This window comes from Fulmarus glacialis, unplaced genomic scaffold (assembly GCF_000690835.1).
Source record: "Fulmarus glacialis isolate BGI_N327 unplaced genomic scaffold, ASM69083v1 scaffold7403, whole genome shotgun sequence".
Taxonomy (NCBI): Eukaryota; Metazoa; Chordata; class Aves; order Procellariiformes; family Procellariidae; genus Fulmarus; species Fulmarus glacialis.
Genome location: NW_009202204.1, coordinates 22544 through 50010, shown reverse-complemented (window position 1 = coordinate 50010; position 27467 = coordinate 22544). Strand labels below are relative to the sequence as shown.

At 37.8% G+C, this 27467-nt stretch overlaps 2 protein-coding genes across 2 annotated transcripts in view; both read left to right on the top strand.

Annotated features, from left to right (window-relative positions):
- ALS2 (amyotrophic lateral sclerosis 2 (juvenile)) overlaps positions 1-17981 on the top strand; it is a gene marked incomplete at its 5' end in the record, with an annotated part of 34467 nt that extends 16486 nt beyond the window's left edge. The window contains 20 exons of the mRNA XM_009574191.1: positions 1-111; positions 494-564; positions 943-1009; positions 1298-1500; positions 1643-1708; positions 3533-3631; positions 4166-4330; positions 5831-5942; positions 6243-6320; positions 6436-6569; positions 8695-8862; positions 9145-9262; positions 10343-10500; positions 11228-11350; positions 12402-12578; positions 12972-13017; positions 14681-14742; positions 15371-15520; positions 15816-15912; positions 17299-17981. The exon at positions 1-111 is cut by the window's left edge and continues 42 nt beyond it. Coding sequence (XP_009572486.1) covers positions 1-111; positions 494-564; positions 943-1009; positions 1298-1500; positions 1643-1708; positions 3533-3631; positions 4166-4330; positions 5831-5942; positions 6243-6320; positions 6436-6569; positions 8695-8862; positions 9145-9262; positions 10343-10500; positions 11228-11350; positions 12402-12578; positions 12972-13017; positions 14681-14742; positions 15371-15520; positions 15816-15912; positions 17299-17337 — 2244 coding nt within the window. The remainder of the gene's footprint in view (positions 112-493; positions 565-942; positions 1010-1297; positions 1501-1642; positions 1709-3532; positions 3632-4165; positions 4331-5830; positions 5943-6242; positions 6321-6435; positions 6570-8694; positions 8863-9144; positions 9263-10342; positions 10501-11227; positions 11351-12401; positions 12579-12971; positions 13018-14680; positions 14743-15370; positions 15521-15815; positions 15913-17298) is intronic.
- Positions 17982-20131: 2150 nt separating this feature from the next.
- The window catches only part of MPP4 (membrane protein, palmitoylated 4 (MAGUK p55 subfamily member 4)), a 28774-nt gene continuing 21438 nt past the window's right edge, over positions 20132-27467 (top strand). Inside the window, exons 1-2 of the mRNA XM_009574190.1 lie at positions 20132-20156; positions 24001-24195. Of these exons, the coding sequence (XP_009572485.1) occupies positions 20132-20156; positions 24001-24195 (220 nt within the window). The remainder of the gene's footprint in view (positions 20157-24000; positions 24196-27467) is intronic.

The window sequence follows — 27467 nt, the reverse complement described above, 5'->3', positions numbered from 1 at the left end:
GAGCGTCGTTTAATCTGTGAAAGCAGCAATCGGGGGTTGTCCCTACAGCACGCTGGAAGATTCTCTGTAAACTGGTTCATCCTCTTTAATGATGCTCTGGTACATGCTCAGGTAAGCCAGCTTGTATCCAGGAAGAAAACCTTTTCTTTGCTTCAAACAACATGACATATTTTTCATATAGCGAAGATAAGTTTTTGCACAATTCACTGCAATGTTGCTTGAACACTTAAAAGTGATTTTTTTTTTTTCATGTTTACAAATAAATTTGAAATTATGTACTGTGTTTGGGTTTTTTTTGTTTGATTGCTGTTGCCCTGTGGCTGGCATGGGTTTTGTGGGCTGTTTCTCGGAGCAAGGTGCATATAAGGAGCCTGTAATGCTCAGTTTTCCCTAGTCCTTAAAGAAAGGAAAAAAACTGTTCAGAAAAAGCATGGGGCAGGGGTAATGGATCAGTACCCGGTGAAGTTTCCCTTCTCCTTCTCCTTGCCTACAGTTCTCAACGCACCATATTTTTCCCTTGTCCACACTGTGGGTAGAAGCTCTTTCAGAAGAAGCTGGTAATGTGTGAGTATTCTTGCTTGTGATGCTGAAATAGTCAGATATCTTGGGAGGGAGGATGAGCATTTTGTAACCAATTATTGTGAACTAGGAGCGGAATAGGCTCGGTGCAATCATGTCCACCCCTCTTTTCTTGTTTCAGAAAACTTACTGTATTTCTGTGTCTTAAAAAAAAAAAAGTTGTATAAACATCAGAAAGAATAAGGTAGTCAAGAGGAAAGTGAGTAGTCTTTCCTGCTGCTTCTTTTCACTGCTGACTTAATATTAAAGTGAATGCTAGCTGGAGTGGGGGAGGGAAGATACAATGTTCATGTTCTAAGAAACCTTGCCTTTTTCAGGATGAAACTTCACTAGGTTAAAATACTTTTTTCCCCCCTCCTGTAGGAATGGATTGAAGATTACAACACCAGAAGAACAGTTTGTTCTTGTTTCTTCAACACCACAGGAAAAGGTAGGCATATCTACAAATTTTGCATGGCTTCAGTGATATGAATGAGTTTTTCTTTCCTACTGTGAAATCAAATAGGAAGAAGTATTGCCTAAGTGTTCATCAAGAATGAAGTCTTCTTACACCTTGGTATGCAGGTTGACTGGACACTGTGCTTGACTGTAGCAGTGCTTCAATTTACAACACTACTCTGAGGAGTGCAAAGGAGATTATTGTAGTTGCTGTAAAGGTGAGATTCAACGCAAAGACAGTTGTTAGCTAAATTCTGTGATGAAACACTTTCTGTTTCAGACCAAGTGGCTGAGGGCAATAAGCCAAGCAGTGGATCAGGCCCTTAGAGGGACTTCTGACTTAATTCTATATGGAGCTGGTGGGAATGTGCCGAGACAGGAACCTCCTATTTCTCGCAGTGCCAAATATACCTTCTATAAGGACCCTCGATTTAAGGATGCTGTTTATGATGGGAGATGGCTTTCAGGAAAACCCCATGGCAGGTAAAAGCATTTGAACGTAACAGTTGAAAACAAAATGAGATGGTTGCTGTACCAAGAAGTAGGCTTACTCACAGAAGTTATTTGGGAAGTGCGAAGTGAACTGATTATCTTATACAGGTGTATGGCTTTGTATTTTTTCCAGAGGGATCCTAAAGTGGGCAGATGGAAGAATGTACTCTGGGACTTTCCGGACTGGGCTGGAGGATGGGTAAGATTCTCTCACTATTTGTGGAGCCAGAGGGCAAGAAATACCTTTTGTTGTAGGAGATAATAACAAAAACCTTTTAATTAAAGGTTTTGCAGTGAATTACTGACTCAGGGTTATGTATGTCAACAAGATATATCTATATGTTGATATATAGATAATCTCTCATTTATCCAGAGGTATGCTAGTTGTCTTCACAACAGACTCTGCAACTGTGGGATTAAAAACTTGCTTTTTCATAAAAACTGAAACTAATTGGGGTAATCAGCTGTAGGATGGAGGGAGGAAATGGGAAAACAGCTGAGGAGAAAGAATGGGTGGGTGAGCATAGACTCCTAAGCAGAGCAAGCCAATTGAAAAGTCTGCAGTCAACTTTCTGCTGTATAGGTAACTTAACTTTTTGTGTTGCAATATTCTTTCAAAAGTTCTGGTATTGTTTTTTTAATTCTTCTAGAAAATGCAATGCTTTTCATAAAATGTAGTGATGCATCTTCTCTAATGTTTTCCTTGCTGTATTTCTGGTAGAGCAAGGGTTTAATAATTCAGGAAGGAGACAGCAAAATCTTGAATCTAGATTTCAGGGTTTGGGTGATGAAAACAAAAGTAATGAGAGTATGTGATCCTGATGATTAAGGTAACTAGTACAGAGGAGTTTGAAAATAGGATGAACGGAGGTCCTAGACTATCAAGTTGTCTGAGGAAACAAATAAGACCACTGGAAAGTAACTTAATAATTTATTACACAGCTTTGAATTAATCTATGGATTTCATTGCTAAGAATCTGCTTAGGGCACTATTGAGGTTAAGAGGTTAACTTCTTTCCAAAGGCATTTTTATATGAATCTTGTGAGCAGACATGTCTATACTGGGCAGGACAAAAATATATGAGGAGTCCTATTGGCTTCCAGGTGTATTTTCAAAGTATTGAGTTGGAGGGGAAATTGAAATGTGGTCTGGCTGCAGACAGCTTTTTAAAATGCACCTTAGCTATTGGTGTAATGTCAAACTATAAAACCAGATTAGAGCTTTGGTCATTTGTAACTAACAGTAAGTGTAACTAACTCTGGGGATTTTAGGGTTGTTGGAGATGGAAATATTGCAAACAAATCCCCACCAGAAATAAATGGATTGGTATTTAGCTGTAATTGCTAGGATTATCAAATGCATATATTTGTATTTCAGCATGCATGCTATAGTCTCAACACTTAACAATAGTAATGTCTTGTTGGTGTAGACATGCTCTCAGGAGAATCTTCATAACTGGATTTTAATCTCCTCAGAAGATTAAAATAAATAAAAGTTGTGTCTCATTCTTTTCAGGCATACTGAAATTGTGAACAATTCTGGGCCATTGAGTGTAATTGGAAGCTAGCACCTTTTTTTTTTTTTTAAATATTCTCTGTAGCAATATATTTTCTAATCTTTCTCTGGAATAAAGATGTGCTTGAATTATCAAGACCTGAAGAAGACAACAAAGGTAGAAGCAGTCTTAGGATGTGAGAAGACTCGTGGCCTTTAGAAAGCTGAGAAAAATGCTGCAGTGTGGTAGAGAGGGAAATACTTACAACGTGCCACAATCAAACATGAGAAAAGCAGTATGGACTAAACTGACCTAGTGATGCTGGAATCCCAGCTTTCTTTTTAAAAAAATGATAAAAAAAAAAATCTGTAACTGCTGTAGTTGAAGAGATGCGCTAAAAATGATATCATAGAATAGATACAGAGCATCTTGATTTTAGAATGGATCTGTGATATGTACGTGTTCCTGTTTTTAATGAAATGTGTTAGCATTACAGCTGCTTGTGTTCCATTTCTGTGCATTGACAGGTATGGTGAATACAGAGTGCCAAACAAAGCATTGAATAAGGATGACCATTACGTCGGGTACTGGAAGGAAGGCAAAATGTGTGGGCATGGAGTCTACAGGTAACGTGTAGCACTTGGGTTGCTGTCATTGCAGAAGGGAGAGCAGGGCTGATATTCTGGCACACTGCTTACCAAGCCTCTGTATGTAGCTTTCTTGTTGCATTTCAGACTTGTGATTGTAGTTAGCTTGGCTTATTTTCTGCTTTGCTTTTGGTAGATTGCTCACAATGCGTACTTGTACAGTGTTCTGTTATTAATATCTATGCTAACGTTGCTACCACCTTTCAATAATAGAGGATTCTTTCTTCTGAGAGATAAATATAACCTCTAATGGCCTTGCTTGTTGGGGAGAGAGTGGCTTTAAAACAGCAAAGCAAAGACTTATATTAAAGGCTCACTTTTATCCCAAATACAGTTTCACTATAGTTCCTACTTGGTGTGGCTGTAATGTAATTCCTAGAAGGAAAAAGAGAGGGTTGATCTGTTCAGGGGGTGGAACTAACAAAAAAACCAACCAAAAACCCAAAACCAACAACCCTCCCCGCCCCAACAGAAAAGTAGATTATAGGAATCTTACTCTCTTTTTCATTATAGCTATGCTACTGGTGAGGTGTATGAAGGGTGTTTTCAGGATAACATGCGTCATGGGCATGGTCTGCTACGCAGTGGGAAGCTGACCTCTTCCTCTCCCAGTATGTTCATTGGACAGTGGACAATGGATAAGAAAAGTGGTTATGGAGTTTTTGATGATATCACAAGGTAATGTTTCAGTTCCACAAATCCTTAAACACTGGCATGACATACAACTGCAAAAATTGATCTGTTAGTAGCAGTAGTAGTGCATGTCTTTTTTACACGAGTGAGCTGCCCGTATGGTAGTTTTCTTTCTAGTCTCAGGGAAGGATATGTGCGTATGTTTGTGGCCTTAAGGATTCATTTTCTTCACTTCTATTCTTCAGCCCAGACAAATAAGGAATAGCTGCAGACACTCTTATAACTTGCTGTCGTTATTGCAAACCAGTCATTTGAGCAAGTGGGACTTCTACTCTGTTATGTTTCCATCCTGGTAACTGAGTATGCTGCATCTGTCTCTTCAAGAAGCCTTCACGCAACAGAGACCCCTGTAGCTGGAGTGATGAATCAGACCAGCATCCTGCTAGGTTATGGGTCCAATCAGCTGGAAGATACCCCTGAATTTAGATTAATGGCTGGGCTTGCTCTCTTTACTATGACCGTAATTTTTCCTGGATACTAGAAGGAAAATGCCCTGTAATAAGCAGAGTTCTATTAAATCAATCACTAGTTTCCCTTTAAAAGCAAACAAAAAAGTCCTTGACAAGTTAATTTTTTTTTAATTACTTGTGTGGTGAAAACATCATGTTATTTTTCAGAACAACTGGAAAAATAGATTGTTTCAAAATATTTGGGACTTGCACTTAGTTTCAAACACTCTAGCCTGACCTCTGTGGACTTACACTCACAAAAAAGTATTTTAAATAGTAGTCTGAGAGAGGCTGATGTTTACTTGTGAGCAATCTTTAATTGTCTAATAGTTTTTTTTTTTTACGGCATGACCTTTGTTAGGCTATTGTCCAGAAACTTTCTAAATGTGATCTGTTTCCTTACAATTTTTGCACACTCATATTTTCAAAATGTCATGTATGATTTTGTAGGTCTCCCTCCTGTCCCCCAAGTAGAACAGCTTGGTTTCTTTCATTTATTATCCTCTCAATTTGAGTCATCTGAGTTTAGGTAAAGAAATAAAAAGCTTTGGAAAAAAAAAAAAAAATCCCTAAAATAAGCTTCTTGCGTCTTTTCTAAATAACTGTTAAATACATCAGGTAGATGCCTGATGAAGCCGAAGATCCCGTTTCATATGCAACTTAACTCTTAGATAAAGCTGATCCAGATCAGCTAACAAGTTTCCCTGTTTCTTATGTGCTCTAGCTACTGCTCAGGTTCCTTTGGATAGGAATTGGGCTTAACTGGGCTTCAGCATTGTTTCAGATGATCAGGAACAGTTTGCTTGGATGTGGCCAATTTGTAATGTAAATTGTGAAAGGAAGTTCATTACAGTTTATTTCTATCAAAAAGAGTCTTTATTTCCATGAAGCTAGTGAAACTAGATTGACAGACCTGAATCAAGTGCTGTATGACTTTTCTAATGGTTTCTGTAATGGTCAAATATCACAGTAAAGCCAAAGAAGGGATATAAATGTCCTATTTAGACTGTATTCTTCATACTTCATTTTTTTTCAGAGGAGAAAAGTATATGGGAATGTGGCAAGATGATCTTTGCCAAGGCAATGGTGTTGTGGTTACTCAGTTTGGACTGTATTATGAAGGAGCCTTCAGCACCAACAAAATGATGGTGAGTTGAACACCTGACTCTGCTATAGTAGCTTTTCCTCTAAGTGTGGTAGCTTTCTGGGGTAGATGAGTGTATGTTAGGCTGTGTAGAACCGTCTGTTCTTCTAACCTTCTATTGTCCTGGCTTTTTAAACTGTCTTTATAATCCCTGCTCTGTTTCACCTAGGACTACCTAAGAAACCGCTTTTAGAAAAAATCATTTGCTAGGAATTAGTAACAGGTTTTTCAGTGTATCTTTAGATCTATGGTCTGGCCTTCTGTTATAATTACTGCTTTGTGTTCCTTATGATTCTCTTTATAGGGGACTGGAATTCTGCTTTCTGAGGATGATACAGTCTACGAAGGGGAATTTTCAGATAACTGGACTCTGAGTGGAAAGGTTGGTATTACAGTTGTCACTTGTAAACTGTCACCATCTAAAAAAACCCGTCTCTTTCCTTGTAATTTGGTTCCCAATGGATTTCAGTTAAATTTTTTTATTATCTTCTCTCAAGGGAACACTGACCTTGCCAAACGGAGATTATATTGAAGGTCTCTTCAGTGGAGAATGGGGATCTGGGATAAAAATCACAGGAACCTACTTCAAACCTAGCTTGTATGAGAATGAGAAGGACAAACCTAAAGCATTGTGAGTGTTGAATAAGAAATAATTTCTCATATGGTTCAGTAATACTTTGGAACATAACTATTGTCTGTTTTGAAAGGCCAGTTAAAAATACTTTTTCCAAAGAAACAGTGAGATTTTGAAAATGTTTTTCCTTTTTCATTGCTCTTCCCTCCTGCTTAGGAAATAAAATAAGATAAAAATCTTCTTTATAGCTGTTCTTGCTTTAATTCCTACTTGAATACACAAGTAATAGCATGAAATTACAGGATAGCCGACATGTTGCTACTGTCCTGTAGAAGTCTCAGAATTTTTTTTTTATTTATATCTGAACTGACTATTAAAACCTGAGTTCACAGCTGCTGATGACTTTTGAGGTACTGAGAAAGACTAAGTGATCTGAGCAATTAAGTCAATCACAGACCTCTCTGCCTTCTGCCAATTATTCTGTTGGTAATTAATTCATTTAATGTGTCATTTAATAATGCCAGTGGGGGTACATTTGGACAGAATTAGCTAGTTACTACACCTTTTCCAAACATTGCATAAGAAAATAGTGGCAAATCTGCTGAATTGCAAAAGAGCATTTTAACATCTTGGCAAAGATAATTTTGAAAAGTATCCATATAACCCTATTTATAGCAGATGCACTAGGTCAATTTTCTTAATTATCTCTGGGGAAAAAAACACATTTGTTTTTATTTAAGTAATAACTGAAATATCTTTGTGTAGAAGAAATTTAAGTAAATTTAAAGAGTTGGTGAAATTTCAGTATTTGTTAGCACTATATACTGGTTTACAGTAGTAGTAATTGTTGTACAGTATTCAATATCTTTGAGGCATACTCTCAAATTTCAGATTAAAACGGAAAACACAACTCTAATGTTTTTACCTAGATTACTTCTCAGTATGCTTCCTGAAGCGTTCACTGGTAATTTCTTTTGACAGTGCTGACACCTACAACAGGATGCAAAGTTAAGCATGCCTCCCTGATGAACTGAACACTTGCAACCTTAGCAGCTGTCTGCTTTTTACCCCAGTAGGGAGTCTATGAATAAATGTATGTACATGTTTGTGAAGATTTCTTGTGAAATAAGGGTTTCATCTACCCTTTTCAGGCTCTCTTGAAGTTGAAAATCTTCTGGTATAATCTGTGAAAAGGCTTAGAGCCTACGTTTTCTGCTTTGTGAAACTGGAAGCCTGGGGAAAAATACCAGTGTTGCTAGTTCTCATCTCAAACGTGGTGGAAAAATATTAATGACGATTAATCATGTCTGACGATTTCTGATATTGATTTAAATCAAGATAGAACTGTTATCCCTGATAGCATTTATTTGCTTTATGAAAGCTTTTCAAAGCCCTACATTTTGTTATACGCCTGAGATATCTATATCTCTCTCTATATAGGGAGAACAACAGTTCTTGGTTTTCCTTTGGCTATAGAGGATCCCTGAGCATTGGCTGTCAGTGAAAAGATGCCTGAGCTGGTTTTGCTCTCTACCAGCACATCCCTAACATGTCATGCAACATTGTATGTAGATACTACTTCAGGGGCAGAAGCCATATGTCCATTCTTGGTATTTGTCTGTGTAGCTATGCTATTTGTACATTCCAGGATAGCGAGATATTTGGGACAATTTTGTACTATGTCTTTGCTACATGAATGTGTCCTGAGCCTTCTGAATGAATACCAGTGGTGAAGATAAGCCCAGTTAAGTGCAGTATGTCCTGTTTTCTTGGAAATCAAAACAGTCCTTTTTGTGTTTAAACAAACTGTTTCCTGGAAGACTACGAGAAAGAGTAAGACTACTTGTCTAATGTAATAAGGTTCATAGTTGTTACCACCTGTAGGTATTAAAAACATTTTAATCTTGTAACATTATAATATGTTACATGGATTAATGTATGTTAGTTAGCAAGGAAAAAAAAACCTTTTTGTAAGTTCTCTTTAAAAGGTGTTGAAAGTCAAGACGTCAATTAAATAGTAGGTTCGAGGTTTATTCTTAGTGATAAGTAGAGACTGTTAAGGATATCAGCTTTTGGTAAAGTAGTATGAGGTACTAGATTGACAGTAGCCATAGGTTTTCATAGCTGAATGTGTTGTTTCATGACTGTTTGATTTTAACAGACTAACTGGTCATTTTATTAGGCGGAAACTCGGGATCCTGGCAGTGCCTCCTGATGAGAAATGGAAGGCAGTATTTGAAGAATGCTGGAACCAGCTTGGTTGTGAGAGCCCGGGCCAGGGGGACAGATGGAAGGCTTGGGACAACATTGCAGTGGCCCTGACCACCAACCGACGGCAACACAAAGACAGGTTGGTTTCTAGAGAATGTAGTCAGCAAAATGAAGAAAGTATTGAGAAAGAAACTGGAATCACGCTCTACTCTAGACTAGAAAGTCTTAACTGTAGAAGTTCAGTTAAAACAACAACAACAAATCCTAAACAAAATCAGAACTCTTGATATTCTGCACTATAAGCTCTTTTGGGGACATACTGATGTTTAGAATTAGTTCAGTTGTTAGCTTCAGGTTTTTTTCCTCCTGTATGTCTAATTAAATAATCTGTAAAATGTCTTTGTCCTTTTTATAACTGCAGCCCAGAATTATTGAGCCGCTCACATACTCAGACACTGGAAAGTTTGGAGTTCATTCCACAACACATTGGTGCCTTCACCCTGGAAAAATATGAAAATATAAAAAAATATTTGATAAAGGTATTGTGACTCTCAAATGCTCACATAGCTTGTTGGTAAGGCATGATGTCAAGCTCACTTTGTAATAGCTTTCCTTAATTCCTTCCATATTTGTGCTCTTGTAATCCATGTTGTATTCATAGAATCATTAAGGTTGGAAAAGACCTCTAAGATCATCGAGTCCAACCGTCAACCCAACACCACCATGCCCACTAAACCATGTCCCTAAGCGCCTCATCTACACGTCTTTTAAATACTTCCAGGGATGGTGACTCTACCACTTCCCTGTTCCAAGGCCTGACCACTCTTTCAGTGAAGAAGTTTTTCCTAATGTCCAGTCTAAACCTCCCTTGGCGCAACTTGAGGCCATTTCCTCTCGTCCTATCGCTAGTTACTGGCAGAAGAGACCAACCCCCACCTCGCTACAACCTCCTTTCAGGTAGTTGTAGAGCGCGATGAGGTCTCCCCTCAGCCTCCTCTTCTCCAGGCTAAACAGCCACGGTTCCCTCAGCCTCTCCTCATCAGACTTGTGCTCCAGGCCCTTCACCAGCTTCGTTGCCCTTCTCTGGACACGCTCCAGCACCTCAATGTCCTTCTTGTAGTGAGGGGCCCAAAACTGAACACAGGATTCGAGTTGCACACATTCATGTTTGCTCCTAACTTCCTAATTTATTGAATTAAAATCCATGACTAAGACTAAAATCATTATATACCTAATGGCTACTGCCTTGAAGTCAGTTTCTGCTCAGTTACTGTTTTAATTCTTATGCATTGGATCCCAGCAAAGCATCTAGAAATCCTTCCTAATTGTTGCCTGTTAATTTTAATAGTACTGGACAGATGACTTTCCCAAGTAGTAGCACAAGCTCTTGTACTGTCTTGACTCCTCTGTGAGCTGTATTCAGCTAATACATAAATTTTATAATCCAAATCACAATTTATTAACTATAGCTCGCTTTTTGATGTATTTGTAATTTTTTTTTTTTTTCAAAGCCTGTTGTTGAATCTCTGACACATCTCTCTTGAATTCCTTTTTTTTTTTTTTTTTTGTTTGTCTGGCATTGACTTATGTGACTGGCCAATTAATATCTTTCACCTCAGGCTTGTGATACTCCTCTCCATCCATTGGGCAAGCTGGTGGAAACACTAGTTGCTGTCTACAGAATGACCTATGTTGGAGTAGGAGCTAATCGACGATTACTGCAGGAGGCTGTAAGAGAGATAAAGTCCTACCTCAAACGCATCTTCCAATTGGTTAGGTAATGAGACTCTAATTTTCAAGTCAAACTACTGCTGAATTAGTTAAAGATGTCTAATGCACTGAAGCGGTCTAGTGTTTATGCAGTCCAAGTGTGCCAGTATCTTTACTCTGTTTTGGGGGTGCTTGTATTTCCTTAACCTTTTTAAGGAGCCTTGAATAGTCTGTCAAAATAGAAAAATTAAAATCTTCCCTACAATGTATTACATCCTACATTGTGCTTTAAAATATGGCTGTAGGGAGCTCATCTTGAATGAGGATTTCCAATTTAGTGTCTCTGGATATCCATGCTGTGAAAAGACAGTCTTAAAAGGGTATAGAAGAACAGTGAGGATGTGGACTCGCAGTGTATTCCATGGAACTTCTTACCAACATGGATGAGCAATGTTCCTATGAAGTGTTTGCTTAGATTCTTGAGAGCAGTTACAGCTTTAATTGGGTCCTGCCAATCTGAAAGCAGAAATACTCCAAATTATTGGCCAGTGGAAGCCTTGTCTGGAGGGAAGTGTTGTCAAGGTAGGAAAGGTATCTCTGGCATTGGAGGGGTTGGCCTACATAAATTTTCTTCCAGGTAGATGGAACTGTACATCTGTCAGCTATGCTGTCTTAGTCCGCCATGTATTATTTCAGCTGACACTTCTTTCCTCTCCAATTTTGCCTTCTAATGCTGTGATTTGTAGAAACTTCATGAAATGAAATCATACTTTATTATGTGTATTGCCATTTAGGTTCTTGTTTCCTGATCTTCCGGAAGAGGGCAGCACAATTCCATTTCTGGCAACAGAGACAAAGGGAAGGCGATCATTTTGCAGTGGAAAATCTGACTCCAGATCAGAATCTCCTGAGCCGGGGTACATAAAGGAAAAAAACCTGAACTAAGGAAGGCTTCATTTTATTTCTGTTTGCAGTTTTTTCGTGGGGTGGGGGGGAGAAAGATAAGCACATATTTAACTGACGGATATCAGCAGATTTTTTTTTTTTTCCTTTAGTTCTGATGACAGATTCTGATAAGCAAACTTCTACATGATGGTTGCATTTTCATCTCTGTTCCATGCAATGGTTCTTTACTTAAGCCCAAACTTGCTTTTGTCTGTTGTGGGTAAACAAGTTCAGGCTTGGGCTTCAGAAAACTGTTTGGGCTATGAGCACTGGGGGTAATGCAGGTCCAGTGCACGTTCACTGCATTGCAAATAGCCAGTCTCATGGAGCTCACCCCTGAGTCCATCGTTGACCTGTCCACAGCAGCCTCAGGTGTGGTCAAAACAAGGAAGAGGGATCAGTAGAGGTAGCCTTCTGAGAAAGGCTCCAATGACCTGTGCAGATGGTATGAGTAGGCACTTTGAGTAGGCTTTCCCTATTAGGATTGCAGCTTGATGCCAAGCAACTGCTGACTTTATGAAGCCTGGAGCATGAGTGTGTGGAGCTAGGTTGGGTAACTTAATGGGTTTTAGCCTATTTTCTAGCTTGTGCTTTGAAGGTAAAGTTCAGCTGTCAGCAGAGTGGCTCAGAATGGGGGCTAAAGGATTAGCACAAAGATACAGGTAAAACTTGAACTATAATATAGTACAGTATTCAGCTTTTACATTATACGAGGAAGAAAGCCAATGTTCTATTTAAAACACATAAACCACAACCACTGCCCGGGCCCCAAACCCACCTGTATGTGGACTGTAAAGGAAAAATACTCCTATAAGTACTTCCTAGCACAGATACTATTTGATGGATTTGTACTTATCTGTACTTATTTTATTATTCTTATCCCTCATAGAATAGGCTCATACGAAATGAAAGATTTGTTCCAATGATTTATTTTGCATTCAATTTTTATAGATATTAGCTTTTTAAAATGTCTTCCTCTTCAAACCACCCCGCTCTTTTTTTTTTTTTTTTTTTTTTTAACAGCTATGTGGTAACCAGTTTTGGCTTGCTGCTCCCTGTATTACTACCACGACTCTATCCTCCTCTATTTATGTTGTATGCCTTAGACAACGAGCGTGAGGAAGATATTTACTGGGAATGTGTTTTGCGTCTCAACAAACAAACTGATGTGGCTCTTCTAAGTTTTCTTGGAGTGCAAGCGTAAGTATGCTTCAACAATGAAACAGAACTTAGAAAAATATTATGGCATGTAATTAGATAAGCACTTTAGACAATAGGGGCTTTTTTAGTTGTTTTTTCTTTGACTAAAATGCGTCTAAACATATCTTCAAGCTAGTTAGTATGGTTGAGAGAGTGAATCGAAACTTCGCTCTTCCAAAAGGCGGGGGGCGAGGGGGAGGAAAAAAAGATTGGCATCACTATGAAACCAGAGCGAGGCATTTCAAATTAGGCTATTTTCCAGCTATTTGTGCTAGATGTAGTTGATCCTGTAGAAAGAGCTGTTGTATCTCATAGAACAACACGATGACTTCATAAGGTGAAAAATACTTTAAGACTATGCTCTCTCAATAGACTATGTTGGGTTTCTTGCAGGAAATTTTGGCCAGGAACAGTATCCATCTTTGGAGAGAGTAGAAAGGTATGTTCGTTGGCCCTTGACTTACAGTATGCTTTGCCCACTGCTTCTTTCAAGAAGCTGAGATCATGAAAAAGTGGTCAAAGAGTTTTTGACCAGGCTTTTTGCTTAAGAGATGCTATGCTATCTTGTTTCCTTAAAATTTGTCTGCTACTTAAAAGCTACATTAGTTATTTCTTACAATAGCTGTCAGACAGCTTTGTCAATTACACTCTTATTCTGTAATGGATTCTAATTCAGGAAGACATTTGCTTGGTCTCCAATTATGAAAGTGTGAGAATAAAAGTCTACCAAGGAGATTTTCAATCTGCTTGATTAAGAGAGTTACACCATTGTATACTTTCTGATTAGGAGAAGAATTGTATAGTTTTTATTTTCAATCATCTTGCTGAAAGTGGCTGAACACTGGTCTTAGATGGTAATGGTGTAGTACTCAATCTCTGTGCTCCAGTAAGAGTGGTTTAATAATCATAACTTTGAACAATTTGAATGTTTACAGTATACTTTAAATCATGTCTGTTTATGAATCAGTATACTTTTATTTGAAACTTTCAATTTCTTATAGTCATTTAGCTACTCCTGCCTTCAGATCACCTCTTCCCTGTTTATAACTGTGGTTTGTGCAAAGTCTGTAATAATCAGAAGCATGGCTTTCATCACAGTAGTTGCTGCCCACAGACGAGCTGATATTCCTTGATAGAGATTGAGTGTTACAAGTTTGTAATAATAACCAAAGCTGCTGCTGAAGCCCACCCCTGAGGCTATGGGTTCCCAGCAAGACAGTAAGTCCCCTTTTTTCCCAAATGGTGAAGTTGAAGATGCACATGATGCAAACCTCCACTCAGACTTTAAATGTTACAAAATACAGCAATAACATGTTTCTTGAGTTACTTTAGATCTTCTATGTTTTTAGGTACTGGGCAAAATTCTTACCAGTTTTCTGAATCCTTCACACTTCTGAATTTTTTTGGTTATAGAGTAGAGCCCCTCCACTGTGAAAAGAACTATGTGGCATGTGTCTTCTCTGAATTATGCGGTATATGATGCTCTCTGCAGCCATTTACCTTATCTGCTGGGTTATTCCTTCAATTAAACAGGATGTTTTTAGCCAAGACATCACGTTTATCTGCTTCTCTCCTCTGGCCAGTTTCCTCATTTCTGCGAATTTCTCTAGGTCTTTTTGCATCCATCCATTCTCTACCTGCTCCGTTCAGAAAGACTTAGGCTCAGTTGCATATTAAGAGCTAGCATTTATATTTTTCTTTTCTGTTTGCTCCAAACCTGAGTCTCTTGATTATTGACTGCTGTGACTTTTCTAGGTTTCAACCTGTCCAGTCTTACCGTTCCCTCTTGATTGTTAACTGTTAAGATTTAATGATTCTCAGTCTTACTTGACCTGGAACATATCCAAAACCATCACTGATTCTCGTAACATACCAAGGAATTCAGTACAGGCTTTTCTGACTTTTAAATGAAACTCATACAAATTATATATAGGCAGATTTCCCGGATGACTTAGGCGTCCAGGCACATTCCCCTTTCTTTGCACTGGAAAACTGAAAAAAAAAGTCTTTTATGTCAGTGTTGCATGATACGCTGCTTTGCTGCTGCTGCTGAAGAGTGGAGTTGTTAAACCTGGATGATAAATCTTCTCATGATTACACAGGTATCATCAAATACAAAAGATGCCTGCTTTGCCTCTGCAGTTGAATGTTTACAGCAAATCAGGTAAATCTCTGAAATTCGTCTTTTAGTATTTTACTGTTCTTGCTATAGTAGTATCTAGTTTACTTCATTGTGATCCTTTACCTGTCACCTTTTCTTTGTTCACCCCTGTAAGAGACGTCTTCAGGAAGTTTCAGAGTTCCTACTAAAAATGTTAGCAAATTTTCCCAATGGGGAATGAAGTATAGCCTCATAGATGCAACTGAGATGTGTCCATAGGACACCATTTAGAATCAAAAGCGTAAGGATGTCGAATCAAATATACATGTGAATTTTTAAACAGTTATGGCAAAACGAGGAGCTTTTCTGTGTCTGTTAGCTGACATAAGGAATTCTGCTGTAAGAATATAAGTAGAAATTAGAAGTGTGTTAGAAAGGAATTTTTCCCCCTTTACCACTATATTAAAACATCTTAAAACTGTGAAGACAGTCTCACAGAGTATGTGCCTTGATCCAGTAATTATAGCCTGTGGTACTACACAGCCTTGGCAGCCATGGCTGTTGGGGTGTGAATGATCTGGCTTATCTTCTTGGGCACGGGGGCATGCTAGCTAGCAAATTGTCTTCCTAATTTAGATGCAGGTATGTAATTTCTTATTGTTACTCTGTTCTGCTCTTGCTCTTCAAACAGTACCACATTTACCCCAGCTGACAAGTTGAAGGTGATCCAGCAGACTTTTGAAGAGATCTCTCAGAATGTACTTGAGACTCTTCAGGAAGATTTTCTGTGGTCCATGGATGACTTATTTCCTGTTTTTCTCTATGTGGTGCTACGAGCCAGGTAGGCACTAAGAGCGGCATTGGTGCTGGGCATAGGCAGTATGAGTACTTTTACCTGTATTAAACACTCCTGCTTCTTATTACAGGACTACTTGCTAGCTTTTTGTAACTTAGTAAATTTTCCATTTTGGCTGTTTGTTTTGGCCTGAAAACAGTTAACTGTGAAATGGCTGTGACCTCAGAATGAGGTTAGGGAAAAGCATGGTTTTTGCACACCAAAAGTAAAACAAAAAGTAAAAACATTATAATGGTATCTTTCGTTCACCTATTCTCTTTCTCTCTCCCCCATGTGACAGGATAAGGAATTTGGGGTCTGAGGTGCACTTAATCGAAGACCTGATGGATCCTTATCTGCAGCATGGGGAGCAAGGCATCATGTTCACTACCTTGAAGGTATGAAAATTATTCAGGGTTATTAAAAGCTTTCTTTGGAAATTAATGAGCTTTGAGCAATGATGATCTGCTTAGGACAATTGTATGAACATTAGCTTGTAACTATTTTGACATTTTTATTGAAGTTTTTAGTTAAGATGAGCAAGGGAACTTAACCTAGAGCTTAGGATAACCTAACAATTGCAGGTACTGCTAATAAAATGATGCAATGTGCAAATGTACTTTATTCAAATGTAATATTGGCTGCTATTGACTGTTCTGAATGCTCACCTGTAGCTTGTCGTTCCCCTGCAACATAACAAACCTTATTCCCTTTATAAAAATTGGAATGAAGTGCTGCTTTGGAGGTTAGCTATTCCAATAATGTTTAAGTCTAACATTACATCAAGATGCTTCAGGAATTCAATTTTGGGGGGGGGAAAAAAAATCTTGTCACTCTCCACATTCTATTTAATATTCTTCTCTTTTTATGTATGGAAAAAGGGAGAGAACCTGTTTTGATGAATGTCCTATTGTACACTAGGACCTCCATAATGGAAATAGGTTGTTTTGGTACCTCAAAACTGTTCAAACAAGTGGGTCTTGTGACAGTTCAGCTGTGTGGAGCTTTTTTGTGGGGTTGTTTTGGAGGGAGTCTGTTAACCTGAAACTTAAATAAAAATCTTAAGCTGAGCTGCTAGGTGAACATGATTGTATTTTCTGTCTGTGCAAACTGGAAATAGTTGGGTGCAGAGGTTTTTTCATAGCTATTATTTGTGTAGTGCTGCAAAGAGGGAAGGTTAAAGTTGGTTAAAATTTACAGAAGAATCTATGTAGTAGAAGCAGAATCTTATTTTCCATGAGTGCAAGTGTTGTCTGAGACATTTATATTAAATTTCTGGTCATGGCTGACCCAATGCATATTTGAACCAGCATTAAGGAGTGAATAGCTATCAAGCAGCGGGCCAGTTCCAATGGTAGAAACCTTTGCTTTTCAGTCTGAGTGCTTTTGAAATGCTTAATCCCTGTGTCCTTGCCTGTAAGAAAATATGTTCTTTTTTGGGTCCTTCTGTCAAAGGGCAAAGAAAGACTTGTGAGGAAAAAAAATGTACTTTATCTTGGCAAAGCTGGGAGCTCTGGAAGTATTCAGAATCCCAAATCATGCTATCTTGCTTGATTAAGAGTTGGACATAATTTGTAACTTAAAATCTCCAGTTGTTGTTTTTGCTAGTTCACATATCAGAAGATTCTCATGTGTTGAGTGTCACTGTATCATCACTGCTTGTAGAAAGCCTAGTCCTCTGTTCTCTTGGATAGAAAAAAAAACAACCACCTTTTTGTGTATGATGCTTTATCAGCTTGCTGAGAACTGGTATGTATGCTAAACTGAACTTTGTTTTAATTCAGGCATGTTACTACCAGATTCAACATGAAAAGCTTACCTAGACCATCATTTACCACCTGGCTCTGTGGGATAATCTGCTCAGTGGAACATCACTAATACCCACTTTCTTCCCTGAAATGGCACTTAGAAAATACTCTCTTACAGTTCTGTTGTTACAGATGAAAATATTCAGTTGTTTCTTCTGAACTTTCAGTTTTAAGATTGGAAAACTGCAGCCAGAGACAATCTATGAAGTGATGATGAAGCTAGAGACTTGGTTTGTCAAGTACTTGCCAAGAAGAAATAATTTCCTATTCTAAAGAAAGATTATTTAGTCCTTTTCAATTAACAATGCTGCAAAAAGGCATGCCATCTACTTAGAGTACATGTGAAAGTCTGGACTGCATGGCTTCTAAAGCAGTGGGTTTGTTTTTATTATTCCTGGTTTGTCAACAGAGACGTTTAAAGAGAATGAATTCCACCACAGAACCATTCAGTCTTCCTGAATTAAGCTATTATGTTTGTTTATTTAAAAAATAGAAATATGTTAATATTTATAATGGGTAACCTATAGTGTGTTTGGCTGTAAAGGTTTTGAGGCGTATGTGTTGAACAGAATTGCTGAATGCAGTATTAATGAGCTATTGTGGAAATAATCACACTATTATGGGCTTCCCTGTTTACCAGAATTATAAATATAAAGGCATTCACCATTCTTTCTGTTTATGAAATAAATAAAAGGCACTGACCACTTGAAATTTTGGCACTGAATTAAATACCTGAGGACAACACTTTCTCTGGAAGCCCATGTGATGGGAGAATGGGAATGTGTTCTTGAACAAGCTGACAATGATTAAGTTTGAGACTTTCACCTGTTGACTTATGTGTCAGAGTGAAAAAAAGCTAACCTTCTTGCATTTTTGAACATGTAGAGAACAAGTCATTTCCCTGGGGGATGTGTGTGTGTGTGCGCTTCTGTGGTTTATGGTTAACTTTATTTATACGAATAACACTTGTGGATAATTTGGGTATTGTAGGTGCTGTTCTTTACCGTGGCTGACTCAAAACAGGGGGAGGGAGGAATAGATTATAAAATGTTATAATGGCTTAAGCTATGTCAAACTACCATAGATAATGCTAATTGTATTTTTGAAATAGTATCATGACTTGTGTATTGGCACCTAAATGGAAAGAAACCATATGTCAAAATACTGTTTTGAACAGTGACTGTAATGTAGCAATTTTCATAATAAAGTAAAGATAATTGGTCTTTCTGAAATTATTTTTAGTTTTAACAGAGAAAGGGAGAGAGTAATTCTGGCAAGATTATGTTTAAAACTATTGTTGTACTTGTTATACTTGCAACAGACTGTAGAGATAATAGACTAAATGTTTGCAAACAGTTTTTTGTTAGCTTAATCTTATTTTTAAATTATACTGAATAATTAGAGAAGAGAGAAACAATAATATGAATAAAAGGGAAGCTATAAGAAGAAGTGAATATGAGAAGTGGGGGATGGGGAAGATACACAACTAAGGGTGGAGAGTATAATGAAGTATAAGGCAGAAATTTGAACACTTAATCTTTTGTGCTAGATGCAGTCTTTCCATGCAATCATCTCTTAGAACTCAATGTACAAAAAATATTTAACTGAAACCTGTAGGAGCAGAACTGCTCTTTGAAAAGGAGCTATGCTGAACAACTGCGTAAATCAATGGCAATAATTTTCATCTGCAAAGATCTGAATTCAGGATTTATTTCACCTTTTGTAGGAGTGTAATCATTAAAAACAGGTTTGATTTTTTTTTTCTTTTTTTTCCCTCTGTAACTGTTTTCAGGGTCAGAGTGTGTTGTCTTCAGATGTTTCAGAAGAAAGCAGCGATTTTAATCTTAAGCTTTGACTGCAAAAAGCTTTGTTTCATATGACCTTACTCCTGCACTGATTCTGTGCCTTAAACTGAGAATGTAACTAGAGATGGGAAGTTTTTGCATAATCTTTCTGCCTTTCACGAAGGAGGTGTATCTACCAAATACATAGCAACTTCAAATGTTTAACTTCATTCACTGAGTGATGCAAAGTTGAGAACTAAAAAAACAAAGAATACATTTGCCTTTACATATGTGTGTGTGTATACACACAACCTCTTATAAAAAGTAGTGATATCGCATATGAATTTAGCTTGCTGATTAATGGAAGCAGACAGCCTGGGCTGGATTATTTTTGGTCTTTCTGATATATAGCTCAGTTATTAGCTGAAGAGAATCCGAGGATTAAATGTGCTTCTGACACAGATTCCACTTTACAGCCTACGTGGGCTGTGATGATGCATTAGGAAATCACTACAGACCAGCTTTGATCTGTGTATTTCTGTAGCTAACAAAGAGATGAGTTAACCTGCAGGACTTCTCTGGCTATATGGCTTCATGGTAATTACTTTTTTCTCATCTTCCCCTTCCCCTCTCCCCCCCCTCTTTTTTTCCTTAAATTGAAAGCTGGATATTTCTTGTGCTGCAGCAGAAATCCTGTAACCAACAACAGAAGATCAATGTTACAGTATTACAGATTCTCATTGTAATTGCAGGCATGGTAGCTGAAGACAGACCCTAAGAGATGAGTGTCCTATTGACTGGGAAAGTTGCTGAGAATAAGAAACTACTTAAGTGAGAAACAACTTAAAGTAGGCTTTTTATGCAAGAAAAGGGTTAAGGGGATTTGTTCTCTTCTCCCTGGTAATGAGTAGTTCTAAGGTTAGGTTTCCGCGGATTAGAAAGGAGAGGATGTCCATAGATTAGCTAGGGCAGTGAGGTTACTTGCTCTACTAATTTCCCCCTAGAAATTCTGCATGCGCTGAACAATGGTGTATTCTGCGGTGTTTGCAGGTAAGAAAATACGCACTGTACTGAAACCATTGTACTGCACAGATGCATTTCCCCCATGCAACTGTGAAATTAGTTTCTTCTCATAGCTACAGCAAAGCTAATTAAACTTGTGATATCTGTTTAATTCCCATTAACTAAATATTAGAGATATGTACGAATGGGGAGTAGGAGCTCAAAAGAGAATATTTTCCTCACTCCTAATCTTCACAAAGTATTCTGACTTGAATGCCAGGTGCTATACATTATTGACTTATTTTGCCAAAAGTAGGTTCACTTCCTAACTGTGCTTGTTGTTAAAGCAGTTTAGGGAACTACGTGTTCTGGTATAGTGAGAGATAATGTAGAGGGAAGATATGGGACTGATACGGGACTGTAAAACAAATCCTTTCTTTTAACTACCTAGCCATGTACTTCTAAGTTGATTTAGTATCAGTGTGTTGTTTATGTCAGGTGGTGATTGTTTGGTTTGTTGGTTTATTGCTTTTTTTTTTTTTAAGTAAGCCCAAGCTGTTGGCAGTAAACAGCTGGAAGTAAAGCCGGCTGCCTCATGTGACTGCAGTCCGCTGCACCCGAGTATTCTTCTCCGAATACGCCGCTCTTTTAGGAGGCCATGCTTTAGTGGCATTTACCCCCATGCAAACAAGATACTCGCACCACCACTGGAGCTGTAAGCTTTTGTTTTAAAAGGAGGCAGAATGAATCATCATGAATATATCTGATTACAAAGATTATAGCTTAATTTGTTCCATCAGCAACCTTACATACGCAGGTGTGATTATCTAAATCTCACAGAATGCCTTACATGAACATAAAATTTATTCAGCCCTTTTTTAAGCTGTACTGCCTCAGACTTGCAATAAGTGGTTCTTGGATCAAGATAAGGATATATGGTTTCAAAGGACAGGTCTCAACCTTTGCTTAAAATGTGTCAGTTTATTCCACTAATATTTAGGGTTGCTTTTTTAATTAAAACACTTTCAAGTCTCAAAAAGTACAAAGTACAAGGATACAAAAAGCAAGATGTTTTTTTACACTGACTAGAGAAAGAAGCTGACAGACTTCAATGAAGCCTACTTAAGTTTATTTAATGCAGAACAAAAAAGTCCTGAATAGGGCATGTCATTTGAGAGATGCTGAATGTCTATTATTACCGTTTTTTGTCTGCTCAGTTTGCTGATTTATAGTGGCTTATCTGCAACAAAAGCTTTCTCAGTCTTCCCTGCCCTCAAGCTAATTTGCAGTCTTCAATATGCCAAATCATTAATTTTGACAAACTTAAAGATATGAGTATTTTCCTTGTTAAAAGTGCTCAATAACCTTACCAAGCATGTTAACCAAAGAAGCTTGTAAGAGCAGGGGGGTTGATGTTCTGAATGTCAGGTTCTCTGGTATTGTCCCCTTTAGAGGCTTGACAGCATCCAAAATTGTCCACTGAAAGACAATTCTGAAAATTCTATTAAAAGCAGGGCTCGGGTTCCCTTGCAACTCTAGCCTTGTATCAGTAAGACCTTCTGGTCTGTCTGACAAATAGGGTCAAGGAATTTCATATTCTGCTGCTGAAGGAAGTAACCCCTGCAGCCCAAATCTGGGATAACTGATGTTTGTAGACATGAGGTGACAGACTCTTTTTGACTCTAAATTCTGGCACACTCAGCATGGATATCCAGTTCCGTCCCTAATAACAGGCAAAGAGAAATGTCTTCTGTTAATGAGCATCTGTAACTGCGTGCAATACATGTGAATGGGAAGGACCTTACACTGGCTGGGAGATTAGTCGGGTAAGCCTTTTAGTAAGAACTTCCATCTAACTTATTTAGATCTCTGGGATGAGGAGACCCTGAGCTCTGGCCTTACAGTCTATGTAGATACAAGCCTCAGGAAATGAAGGCACAGTAGTAGTTATAAGTTTGTTTGAACTCTGACCTTTCCCCTTAAGCAAGCAATTTAGTAGGTCTTTTTCTAAAGACAGCACCGAAGCAAGATATTATTCTTCCTGTCTTCTGGTAATGACTAATTCATCACCTATTGCTACTGACAGCTGCTGAAACCAGGCTTCACAGTTGGAAGCTGTTTTCCTTTTGTTGTGGGAAAATATGAAACAGCTACTACTTTATGAATGAGGTGAGCTGTGTTGTTAAGAACTTGACAGATTTTCATGTTTAAATGCTGCTTCTGTCAGTGTGAGCATGAACCCTGTAATTTAAAAAGGCAACAATGAATGGAAGGGTTACTAACTCCCTGCTTATTATTAATCCTCGCAGCTCTCTGATAGCTATACCCAAGGATTTCACCCAAAAAGGCAAGCAATGAGCATTCAGTAGCTTTCCCAGTTTTTCTTGGAAATCCGAGGTCAACCTTCAAGAAAAACAGCGTGTCTAAAACTTCTAAACACACTCAAGTTAATCCCACATCTGTTCTCTATGGGAGCAGTAGTGACACCAGAAGCTAGAAGGCTCCATGGGGAAAAAAAAATTCATCTCTCGAGTATTTTAAAGGGATAGGAATACTGGTTAGTATTTTAGCAGAATCGGAAGTATTTTAGCATCTCCAGAAATGTTGTTCTTTGTCTCTATTTGCAAGATGATTCTCAATGTTGTATTTAAAAATGAAATAACTGTTCAGTAGGAGATTGTAGAATAGTCTGTCTTTGACAGCAACAGGGTAACTTGCTTGCTTTGGTTTAGTTCTTTCCCATTCTGAGTCACTGTGCCGTGCAAGACCTATCCTAGCTAAGAAGAAATAAATATGATCCATCTCCCAAAGGCTAAAAGGGACCTTGATTAAGGTCTTCTTAAGACTATACTGGAGAGAGTTGTGGGGGTTTTTTTCTTTCTTCCTTTAAACTTCTCTGTTTTGTAATAGAATATAAGTAGTGCTAATTGTTAATATGGTGACATGCTGGTTTGGTAGACAACGCTACTTGAACAAAGCAGGTCTTAAGATTATGGTAACTTCACCACAGTTATCACAAGAGAAAAGACTCAGTTTTCAGTATGCATCTGAGGAGTCTTCTACAAAAAATGGAGGGGTTTTGGTTGTCTATTTTGAGGTTAAGGGGTCTTCTAAACTTCCTTTTACCTAGTTAAACCAAAAAGCTATTGGAAATATTTCTTGTCTTTCACAGGTTTCCCTATACGTGTTTGCAGGGTCCCACCCTACTTAAAAGGGTATGCAGTCTGATACTTCGAAGTTAAATAGGACAAAACATAGGAAAAGCCAGATCTAGACTTGAAATAACTCAAGTTTTATTCTGGAGAGAACTGGGCTTTAAGTAAAGTTGATCACAGTTGACAACCAGAATATATTTGTAGATGTGAGTTGGCCAAACAAATTCAACTAGGGTTAGCGGAGTTGTCCCAGAAAGCCCAGCTATATAAAACAAAGGGTTTACTCATTTATTCTTTTTTGAGGGGAAAAAAGTTGGGTTGGTTTTGGGTTTTTTTTTTGAGGGATGTATGTGATCAGATTTTTAAATCTGGACTTTCAGTATGTGAAATATAACACATAGATCAGGAGTTGGCTCCCTTATAGTACCTCTGAAATGTTTGGACTTGCTCTTTTCTTTTGTCTTCAAACATCCTTTACCACAAAATGGTAATCAGGATTTTGGATTGGGAGTATGCTGTTGGATGTCTGTGTAGACTATATAAAGCAAAGTAAACAGCCATTGTATGTGGGAACCAACAGATGTCAGCAGGGTCTGCCTTTAGTTCTTGAAAAATCTGAAAAACAAACATAGTTATAAAAGCTAGAGAAGCTTTAGAATTAGTAATAATAATAATAGGAAATGGGGCTTCTGAAATGTAGTTTATGGGATAAGCTGTCAGAAGAATTTTCCTTTTAGGGCATAACTTGCAGGTTGAGTACCATCTCTTTGTAAATGCTTCTGCAAGTGAATCTGTAGCTATAGACTTAGTTTCCAAAAAGGCGGGCGGGAGACAGAGATCAACGAAGCTGAGGGTTACTTGTGTTTTCATATTGCTGTTCTTCAGTGAAAACCAGGAGCGCCACGGTGCGGATTCCAAAGCATCAGGAATCTGTAGGTGAAAGACCTGAAGTAATTCAGAATCTTCATTACATCCTAGTTGATCTAACTTCAAGTCACATTTGATAGAAGTTTGAAGATATTGCAACATAGGGATTCCTTTTTCCACGTCTATACCATCCCACAGAGAAGATTTCTGTCCTATTCCTAATGTCTTCAGTAATTAAGAAACAGGTATTCATGACTAGATTTATATGTCCTGCTTTGTTAAATCCATCATTAAGCAGATCAACTAAGCTTAACAAAGGGGAAGGCAAACTCTTAAAGGAACAGAACTCAGACTATTGAAAAAACCCAGCTCAAAACCCAGTTCCCAGTGGATGTGTAGAAGGAGTCAGTGTTACATTCATAAAATGTGAAAAATAGTTGTTCCCAATGGAAGAATGATTATGCAGTATAATCAACACTGAAATGGAAATGTTGCATTGGGTTTTGGTGAGGATCAAACTATATTTTTGTTAGTCTTTGAAAGAAGAAATCATAATTTTAAAAGCAATCTTTGGATTAGAATTTCAGTAAGATGTATCACTGTATATCCTGTAGAGGTAACTTGAAGTGAATTACCAATACTCAGTAATAAAATGTTTGAATCATAATCTCATAACTTTTCTGATTTTTTTTTTTTCCCCTCCCTTAATTTCCACTGCCTTTTGAAAGCAGTTTTATGATTTAACAGGAGAGAGGAAGCATGTTCTGAAAATAAGTATTAAGTGCGGTAAAAGTGACAGTAATGCCTTCTGCTTTTATAAGCAGATCAAGATAATACTTTTCCTGCTTGTACCTTTGATGTTTTCTGTCCACAGAACCATCTAGAGGAAAATGGCTGCCTTTTTGCTCTACTAATCCAGGAGATAAACTACTTTGTATTTAACAGAATTTGGTAAGGCATTGACTGTGCATATAGTGTCACACTGTGGTTCATTGGGCTGAGGTGCTCACATATCTGATGTTACAGGTTTTTTTTTAACTTGTACTCTGACTTGTCTCTTGAGTGACCAGTAATCTTACAATACTGGTAGTCTTGACAATATCTTCAAACTTCTATCAAATGTGACTTGAAGTTAGATCAACTAGGATGTAATGAAGATTCTGAATTACTTCAGGTCTTTCACCTACAGATTCCTGATGCTTTGGAATCCACACCATACAGTGTTCCGTGGGGAATTTCCATACTTGTTTGCAAAGAAGAATTCTGAGAATTCTCTGAAGCAATCTTGTACTATGTTGTTTCCTATTAGCAATAGATTGGAGAGCTTCCTCCATTTTTAGTCTAAGGGAACATTATAGGTCAGTGAGAGGTTGTCACAGAAGTTTAAGGGAGGGAAGGAATTTGGAAGAAAATTTTAGAAGGCTTATTTTTAATATGCGAAAAGTTCAATGCGACATGGATACAGACTAGTGTAAGTGTTGGCTTCCTTGCATTACTTAAAAATTCCTATTTTAAAACTTAAAAAAATAACGAAGTAGTATATGCTGCTTTTTGTAATGAAAGATAATATAGGAGGGTTTTTTTAGATTAGCAAATAACTTCTTTGACTCTATCTCTAAAAGAAGCAACCAATTATAAATTGCCTGAGAGATATGATGATACCAGTAAGGTCATGTGTGGGGTTTTTCATTTGGGTTTGGGATTTTTTGTGTTTTAATTCACTGTGAAGAAATAGAGGAAAATACGAAATCTTTGTGGAACACATCCTTCAAAGACCTTAAATTCTAACAGTGATAGAAACAGGGATCCCTTTTTTGCAAAATCATGTCCTTGCTCAATGAAAATTCAGTAGAAACTCCAGAATCTTTCAACTTTAATATTGTGTCAATAACAACAGGAATTAAATGTAATACGTTCTTGAATATTATTCTTTTCCAGGCCATCTTTATGTAAATCAAACTTTAAAAGTCTTTGGAAAAAATTATAACTTTCCATGGTAGTGCACTTGAAAAGCTAGCGAACAGAAGATGTACAAAATAGCTTGTTATTTTAGATGGCTTAATGAAGCAAGCTAATGACAATTCCATGAAGGAAATAAAATGTCATATTGCAGTTGAGGTTTGTCTGTCTGCATTTTGGATGCTGGTGGGTAACTGAATGTACAGGTGGGACTCCCGTATTTAATTTATGCTTGCAACCTGTTGTGCACTTCAAATATGAATGGCTGCCCCCTTATTTTAAATTCTGCTTTCTTGTCAATCTAAAATACCTGACAGTATTCTGATATGAATGTACTCTTTTCCCTAGTTCAGCATCTGCCTTTGTGAAACCTACTTGGCGTGAATGCGGTACTCAAAGTGGGTGGAATCTGCTTGAATAAAGGAAAAGATGGAGCTGCCAACAGTCTGCAGTCAAGATAATGGTACTCGTAACTTTTGCATCTCTTTTTCAATGAGAAAGAAAACGGACAAAAAGTTTTATTCCTTGGTCCCTGTAACTCTTCTTCCATTGAGTCAAGAGAGAGATGAACATGTCTAGAAGTATTACTACTTAATAATTGGAATGATTCTTGATGTTTAATGGTGGTATGCAGTTATTTAGAGAGCGTCAGAAGAGAATACCTGGCGTTTGTTTCTGTCTTGTAAAGTCAAGGGTCTTTGCAGCTGTATCAAAAATTACTAATAACTGCAAGAGGGTTTTTTTGCCTAAGGAAATGATTCTCTGTTGTTTGAAGGTTTGTGCTTCTTTATGGAACATCTTGGTCTATCTGAGCCCAGTTTAATGTAGGGATAGCATTGTAGGCGATAGTTAGTACAAGTCATCTCAAAAAGAGGCAACTAGTAATGAGGGAAAGATCTTACAAAGTGTCTCCACCAAAGGTAATGTTCTATTAGACACTAGGAGGTTCCTGTATAAGAGAATCCTTTTAAGTTAACTTTGTTTTGGGAGATATTTTCCTGTGGGGCTCTCGATCAGGGTTCAGTGGGTTTATCATTTTTGTAAGTGCTTAGATGTCTGCTTTCCAGAAACAGATGATTCTTTTGATAATGAGATACATTTGCAGGCTTTCCCAGTTTGGATACTCAATAATTCTGCCTGATGACTGAGGCAAAAGTCCCATCTGCAGAAACTTAGCAGGCAAGTGCCTTTATAAATTCATGCATAAGGAAAATACCTCAGTGAAACTAAAGTTGAAGATAAATCTCACATAAGTGTTGGTAACATCGAGGTCTAAAGCTGAAACAGGAAACAATTAACTGTCAATGGCTATAAACATTGTGCTCAGGAGAGAAATAAGTAAAGGGCTTCCATGTTTAGGTTAGCTGTGGTGACTAGA